The following is an 8,533-nucleotide window of genomic DNA, read 5'->3' as shown; positions in this document are numbered from 1 at the left end:
CGATTTCTTTTTGGCTTAAAGTGTTAATTAATCATAGTTTCTCGTTGGCTTTCCACTTAATTTGTAAAAGACAATTAGAATAGTGAATAAGTACATGATTAATGTATGTGTGTGTTTTTGCGCACGTGAAGCACACAATTAGCATGTGGGTTACTATGTGACATGTTGGTAATGTTTCCAGGTGCCTCGCATGTTAGGACACTTTCAATTTTTCAAAAGTTGTAAATTACTAGTTGAGTAGTGAAATATAGTATTAAAGTAATCACGTGCGTTACACGTGGCAACATAAGCTTTTTTTTTTTTTTTTAGTTGTGCAACAAACACTTTCTTAAATGTCTCATTTATTTATAAAATGAATAATGATAAGGAGACTGATGAATTAACCCCGAATAAGTATCGAATTTGACGTGTTTTTGTCCACATCATCTATTTAAACAGTTTTCAAAAATAATATTTTAACACGTGATAAGAATGATTAACCACATCAAATTCGATAATTTCTTTTCGATTCCCCTATCATTACTCTTATAAAATTAATTGTCAGTGATAAAAGTGCAAGCACAAGGGTATTTTCATCAAAACAATAAGTTCATGCGTTGCACATCTGGTTGGCTTGCAACCCCGAATAAGTATCGAATTTGACGTGTTTTTGTCCACATCATCTATTTAAACAGTTTTCAAAAATAATATTTTAACACGTGATAAGAATGATTAACCACATCAAATTCGATAATTTCTTTTCGATTCCCCTATCATTACTCTTATAAAATTAATTGTCAGTGATAAAAGTGCAAGCACAAGGGTATTTTCATCAAAACAATAAGTTCATGCGTTGCACATCTGGTTGGCTTGCTCACAGAAGTAGAGTCAGGATTTCAATTAGGGCCGAATTTTAGCAGGCATTATATATATATATATATATATATAAGAATAAAAGAAAAATTAATTATATATTGTGCCCTTGGACACACACGGACTCCACTCCTGCTTGCATGGTGACCACTTTAATACTATAATTCTAACGTTCGGCTCTCAGAGAATAGTTTGCAGCTTTTAACAAAATGATAATGCCTATTGCTAAGAGGATGTTTTATAACTTTTTGATAGTATAAGAAGATTTAGTACAAATTGACCTATGAATTAAATAAAAGTATGTAGAACCCTCATTTTCCACACTAATTCATTATTTTTTAAAAAAACTGTGACATTTGAGCTAACACACAAACACAAAACTTTATATTATATATAGAAAGTTAGCAGTATATCATACCAAAACAAAATAGATTTTCATTATCTAATGCATCTTCATATGGGGGCAAACTTGGGATTATTGACAAAGACTACTTCAGAGTTCAGTTATGCCACTAATTAATGGATTAACTTGTCTGATACAGATCTAGTTAGCTCATTTATTGAACCCAAGCTGTCACAGTGGACATCTAAGTGATACACAATTTGGATTTCTCTTAATATTTTAGTCTTTTAATAATCAAATATGTGATCTCAGTATTTGGTGAGTCAGCTATATTTATTAGTAAGGTCACTCCTGTTGGGTAAGCAAACCATTTTCTTTATTTGTCTTTTTATTTATTAAATATAAAGATGTAGCAAATCGCCAATCGCCAATCGCAATGGTATGTTTTTCTACCTAACCTTCAAAAAACAAAAGCCTAGGTATGTTTTTCTAATCCGAACGAATATGAAAAAAGAAAAAAGAAAAAAGAAAAAAATCCAAACAAATATATGAAAGCCCAGATAAGAGGAGACCGTCCGTATAGTCCATTTCTTTTAAATAAAATGCCCATCGGGCAGCCTGCAGGCCCATTAACAGCTAGGCCCATAAAAGTGTTTTTTTTTTCTTTTTTAGGTGTCTCAGAGGCCACGTATGGGCTTCATAATGCACGCAAAATTAAAGTCAGGAGTGCGATTCGAAAACGAGACCTTAAGGACTTACCTCCTAAATTTCTACCAACTCCCCTACGCCCCTGGGGCAGGCCCATAAAAGTATAAAAAGTTATCATACTCTTACAATTAATAAAAGTAATAAAACTTATTTTATAATTATTGAATTTGAGATTGAAAGAAATTTAATTCAATTACGAATTCGGTACTTTCAAACATAATATAATATAATATTTATATTTATAGGAGCAAATATTGACACTCCCATTCCAAGTAAATTTATTCAATTAAAATAAAATGATATAAGTACCTCTAACACATAAATATGAAAAATATTTATTAGGAATATATTTGTCATTTACGTTTTTTTTTTTTTTTTTAAAAAAAAGAAAGAAAAAAAAGAAAGGAAAAGGAGTGCATTTACTATGATTAACCAGTTGATTCCCTCCCCTACTTGTATTGCTCATTTTTAATTTTTCTCTCTGACGACAAATCAATCCTCTTCTTTGTAACACAAATTCAGTTAATTTTTAAATGCATCAAATGCTAATCTATTTAAATATGTTTAATAATGAAATTTGTATATAACTTCAAAATTTAAGCACGGATTTGGAATTGTATAAAATTTTAAGAGATTATTAAATCACTTGTCTCTAGTGCTAAACACTTCAAATTAAAAAAAAAAACATAAAATTATTATTTTTATTACTGGTTAAACTTGATTTTCTTTTTAAAAATTTTATCAAACAAAATATACTAATGCATCAAATCAGTAACTTGAATTTGATACATAATATAATTGCGTTTCTTACAAATTTACAAAAATCAAAATAGTTAATATTACTCATAACTAATATGTAATAAATAGTGGATAAATTTAAATATAGTCCCATTCATTGCATCAAAGATAGAAACCCCTCAGATTTGGGCCTACAAATAATTTTACATTTGCCTTTCATTTTAGACTATTATTCGAGAGGGAAGAGAGTGTGGAAAGAATACGAAATGGTGGCAACAAGCGATGAAGAAATGGAGTCGCTGCTCTCCAGCTTCGATCAGATATACGACGTATGTAATATATGTAAATGTATGTATATATATATATATGTATATATGTATATGCTTCCTTTCATGATTTCTCTCCATCATTTCACCCTGATAATATAAAAAATCAATTCTCAAATCAGGATTTCAAGATTGGAATCACGCAGATCCAATTGTTGCAATCGAACTGTAATGCCGAAATTAAGAACCGAGAAGTACTTGAATTCACTGCTAACAGCCTCAAATCAGGTCAGTACACCTGTTTGAATTTATCTTTATCACTTAGGCTTGTCTAATTGCATCTGCATTGTTATCCGTTTGGTTCCCGAGAAAAAAAGGTCGGAAAAAGGAAAACTATTTTTTATTATTATTTTTAAATGTGAAAAGATTTTTCGTAATTTTGGACGAAATATCATTAATTTTCACAATTAAATTAGCCTAGCGCAACAACTATTAAGTTTAGGTGAAGCTGAAATCTATCATTATATTTTCTTTCCTTAGTTTTCTTCCTAACCAGAGGATTGGTGCTCTGTGAATTCCAATGATAAATTATCATCTAAAGGGCTATAATAGTATGATGAAACATGTTGTGAGTCTTGTTGCTCGTGTTGTTTTGCTATGCAAGTGAAAAAAGTTGATTCACTTATAGCCAAATATGATGTATATAGGTTATGTAGGGCATGTTCCATAATCCATATAACAGCAGAAATGTTAGATTTTAATTCTTTTCCGTTTTACATATTTTCGGCTTCCAAAAGAAGAGCATTACTGTAGGATATTTCATTTTGCTATTCAAATCCCATCAATTTTTGTTTGCAGAAGCTAGTTTGAATACTCTGATGATGATGAGGTTTTAACCAATGATTCAGTGCGGAATTTAGTCATTAAATGATAAGTAATGTTTTGAAATATAGAGGTTGTTTTATCATTTGAACAGCATAAAATTGGGAAGAACTCTCATGATAGAATTTTTAACATCAACTATTAGAATTGTAGCAGATGGATGGATTTATTTGAAAATATTCCATCAAGTTTACTTTGCAATCGTTTCTTTCAAGCACAGTGAACAAACACAGTTTTGCAGATTCCGATAATCCGACATTTGTGACAAAAGTTTTAACTAAAAAGTGTAGTGCATTGTATTATAATCAAATTTTTTTTTTGAAGGATTTAAGTGAATCAAATTTCTTAATGATTTTGAACATATCAAGATCTGTGCAAAATGGAATTAAATAAATTCAGATACATATACTTACATATATATATATATATTTATATATATAAAAAATAGATGTGTAAAATATATATTATGAATCTCTAATAAACGAGTTCGATAGCACATATAAGGACACCTATCGAACTCGTTTATTAGATGAACATAGACATTCTTGGATTAGATATTCTTAGCATATTTATCAATCATCCCATATATTTAGTTGATCTGATACATATAACCATCTATTTGATTTCTTTTACAATTATAAATACACAATTTCAATTTGGAACACATCGAAAAGAAAAACTTCAATTTGGAACACCATATGGATAGCGACATGTAGGTCAGCACTAGGATTGGAAAATTGTGAGCCCTATAAACAAGTGATGAAGTTTTGCAGCATGTATATTCTAAGTCTCCCTTCTCTCCAAACAGAAGCACACCCACACACAAACACGCAATCCCTTCCGTTCACAGCACTGTCCTTTTCTTTCTTGGCTATTCCATACTGTTGCTGAATACACAATGCCTTCTAGCATTTCTGCTTTTCTTTATATTTGTACTTCTCTGGAACTCTAGTGTGAAACGATGGGAGTGCATTTTTTGGAAACAAAATTGCAAATTGGTAGATTGTGAATGCCTGAATTGAATTTGTGCTTTTGTTAGTCATTTTGGGATGGAGTATTCTTTTTATGAACCCTCAACATTGCTGTGAGCTCCAATTTAAGTTTTGATGGAGGGTCATTCGATGCTTAGACCACTGATTGTTTGCTTGCTGTGACATATATATTTTCACCAGTTTTGGCCTTTTCTTGCTCTTACAGTGATATTTTTATAAGTTTTGGCCTTTGGAAAATCTGGCACCATTATTCTTTCTTTTGAGCAGCACATCTTTTCTTAGTCTATTTGCAGACAGGCAGACGTCTTATACAGTGGAAACAATTTTTTATCCATTTCTATTGTTACTACACCCAAAATATATTTTCTGGAAAAAGAAAGCACCTACTTTGTCTTCATTTTGCTTGCTTACCCGCAGCTTACATTTCCAAACTAATATAGAATATATCGTTATATGTAGACAATGAGCGGCTGACAAAGCTGTACATAGAATCACTTAACAAACTGGCTGATCAGGTTTGCAATGAATGATGAGCTCTTTCCTTTTCTTTCTAATCCTAGACATAATTTTTTTATCAAATAGTTAAAGTATAAAATTAGCTAAGACCCACTTTTGTCATGGCCTTCTACATTCGTATTCTTATTTTATTCAGTTTTGTTGAATCATTTCCATGAGATAACAGCTTGTCTGCCATACAAGTTACCAAAGCTTGAAAGGGGAACTGGAGAGAGTTAGAGATGAACAACTCAGCAAAGCAAATGTAAGTCCTTCTGTAATATAATGGAAGGATTTGGTGCATGCATGTATGTGTCTCACACTAGGAAAGGCGTTGAGGATTCAAATGAAGGAAAAGATAAGAGAGAGGAAAAGACGAATCCTTTCATAATTTTTGGTTGGTGAATGTGAAGTATTATCTATTGAGGATGAAAATATGTGGTATGATCGAGTGCACTAGCAATTATTGTCTCATTATATTGTAGTTGCTGCGCTGAAGAAAAGTTACAATTTGCAAGCAGGAACACACAAATGCAATGGAATCACTCAAACAAGTTCAAGCAGCAAAGATTAAAGACTTGGAGACTCAGATCAGGTCAGTTTCCAATGGTGGAAAATGTCGCTCTTTTAATATATTCTCATGCTAAGCTCAAATTTGTCTCGTGTCAGAGGATTTCTGCTTCAAAAAGCAGCAAATGAATCTACCATAAATCAGCTCCACCAAGATTTAGCTGCTCATAAGACCCAAGTTGAAACTTTAAGGTGCAGGTTGGAAGGAGTTCAGTTTGATATGGAATGCAGATGTGAGATCTCAAGGAAGCTTATTTTGAATTCTCAAAATCTCAAACGACATTTTATTCTATTGGAACTGTGAATAAATCGATCTGTTGTTATTTTGTGACAGATCAACATGAGATTCAGGATTTGAAGGACTGTCTCCTGATTGAACAAGAAGAGAAGAATGAATTAAGCAAGAAGCTCCAAAATCTGGAAAAGGAATGTGAGTTCAATATCAATGCAGACTGCTGTTATCTTTTATCATGTATTTACTTTCCTCATTACCGGATCAACAAGTTTATGCAATTCCAGTACACATCTAGAGACTAGAATTAAAATGTTCAATAATTAATAAGCTCGTTTAGATAGAAACACTATTGATCTTATAGGAATGCCCTTATTCTTTTTCTGGTACATTGCAGTGCTTATTAGCAGAACGAAGCTGGTTGAACACCACCGAGACCTGACTTCAAATCGAAATGTTGAAACACTCAAGCAGAAGATTATGAAGCTAAGGAAGGAGAATGAGGTCCTTAAAAGAAAGCTAATTGGTATAAAAGAGGGCTGACGTGTTCTGATCGTAATGTTGACTCAGAGGTTAGTATCCAAACATGTTGCTAACTTTGTTGCTGTGCTCCTGTGAACGAATTTTCTGCAAGTACAATCAACGGACCACATTTAAATAGTTGTACAGCTTAATTCAAGAGTCTAAATGATGATTGGATTCTGTTAGATCACTCTGTGGAACCTGAACAATTAGTTACGGAAAACTTTTGCCAACTTCTTTGTAAATCAATCTTACTACTGCAACATCAATGTATTTTTCATTGTTATGCCAAAATTACCTGGTAGCTCGAGTTAAGCAGGTGCTTCCAACACTAATATCAGAGCACTCAACGCTTCCGATCGAGCTGCTTTGGCTATTTCAGTGAAGAAGTTGAACACAATTAATCGCGATATTTGAGGTGAGTCGTTATGTGATTGTTGGAATTGATTTTGTTGCTAAATGATGATTTCAAAGGTTCAAGTCTTAATAGAGGCATGTGTCTGAGTACCAACTATGAAAAAAAAAAAAAAAAATAGTCAAAATTGTTGTTAGATAATGAATTTTGAATCTCTCGTGTGGAGGGATTCTCGTACTTCCATCTTGTATTTCTAATGTAGCGCGTTATATCGTAGTGTATCAGCATGAAATGAAATATTATTAAATAATAATGTAGCATAATTATTGTATAAGCGATGTGAAATTGTTGTAGGAATGATAATAGGAAACAAAAGAAGCATAGGATGAAAATGACTAAGAAAGCAATCTCTCATGTAATCCACCAAGCATGCAACTCCATGCAAATTTCAAGTAAGCCAATATAAAATCCCTCTATTTTGTATATATCTAAAAACATTAAATTAATGACAGGATAAATAATAGAATCTAGTACTATCTCTTGAAAAAACGTAATAGGTTTTAATTATTGATTTTTATCATTATTTTAATAATAAAAAAAGAAGTGATAGGGTTTGCGCCAGCAAAAAGAATCCATGTTGGGAGACTGAAAAGGATAAGAGAGAGAATTTGAAGACAGCGAATAAACTTTAGTGTCATTGTGTCTGGTGTGAGAGAGTTTAATAAGGAGTGAGGAGTCCAATCAATCCTCAAATAAATGAATATATATTAGATACGGTAAAAACTTTTGTAGATTGGTTCATCAAAATCGATGATTTTAGTTAGTAATTCCATAAAATGAAAGCTTAAAAGATGTTTTAGTACTGTTGGGTAAAAATATTTTAATTTTATTTTGAATAGTAATTAGCTTACAAACACCTATTCCACCCTGAATACACTGTGAGGCTTCAAACCTCTATTTGACGCCACACATTGGAGCACTTGTGATACAGCATTATATATATATATATGGTCTGATTAAGATTAAGATTAATAAAAGACTAAATGAGTACCTAAATTATATTCTATAATTTTAACCATTTGTTGTTAAGAACCGACAGTAACAGATATGATAAAATGATATGATAAAATAATTAGATAATTAATCATAGGATTTACGTGTGTGTGTATATATATATATATACACACACGTACCTTAATCTATTGATGGATGACATGTCTCCCAGCCTGCCCTTGTGCATTATGTTTTCATTTGGTGGCGATGAGTCTATTCTAAATCCAACAACCACACAAAGGCATGCTGAGCAGCCTGTCAGCATGTGTGTGTGTGTATATATATATATATATCAATATGTATAATCCAAGCAGTAATCAAAGTAAACGTTTCGAGGGTGGGCTCGTGTACATGAATTCCATGGTGGAAGAGGCCCAATAAAAAAATTCAAAAAAAAAAAATTGTAGTAAAAGGTGAATACTACTAGTCTGGAATGTGTATGAATTATGAGGTGAGTTTGTAAGCTTTCGTCGAGTCATACCAGTAATGAGAGAGTGCAGTGGAATGGGACAAACAGGACCACCT

The 8,533-nt window shown here is 32.1% G+C and overlaps 1 protein-coding gene across 1 annotated transcript; it reads left to right on the top strand.

Moving 5' to 3' along the window:
• The first annotated feature begins 2,873 nt into the window (after window positions 1-2,873).
• LOC132278709 (protein At-4/1) lies at window positions 2,874-7,594 on the top strand. The gene is made up of 8 exons (XM_059780567.1): window positions 2,874-2,970; window positions 3,090-3,195; window positions 5,241-5,296; window positions 5,464-5,541; window positions 5,798-5,871; window positions 5,946-6,079; window positions 6,181-6,276; window positions 6,476-7,594. Exons 1-8 carry the CDS (start codon window positions 2,908-2,910, stop codon window positions 6,619-6,621), a joined length of 753 nt encoding a protein of 250 aa, XP_059636550.1. The 5' UTR covers window positions 2,874-2,907; the 3' UTR covers window positions 6,622-7,594.
• The last annotated feature ends 939 nt before the right edge of the window (window positions 7,595-8,533 follow it).

The sequence above is a fragment of the Cornus florida genome, unplaced genomic scaffold, assembly GCF_030987335.1.
Source record: "Cornus florida cultivar Cherokee Brave unplaced genomic scaffold, ASM3098733v1 CherokeeBrave_3.0.0_Hap2_Chr10, whole genome shotgun sequence".
Lineage (NCBI taxonomy): Eukaryota > Viridiplantae > Streptophyta > Magnoliopsida > Cornales > Cornaceae > Cornus > Cornus florida.
Note: the sequence above shows the minus strand (reverse complement) of the source record. Positions and strands in the feature narration are given on the sequence as shown.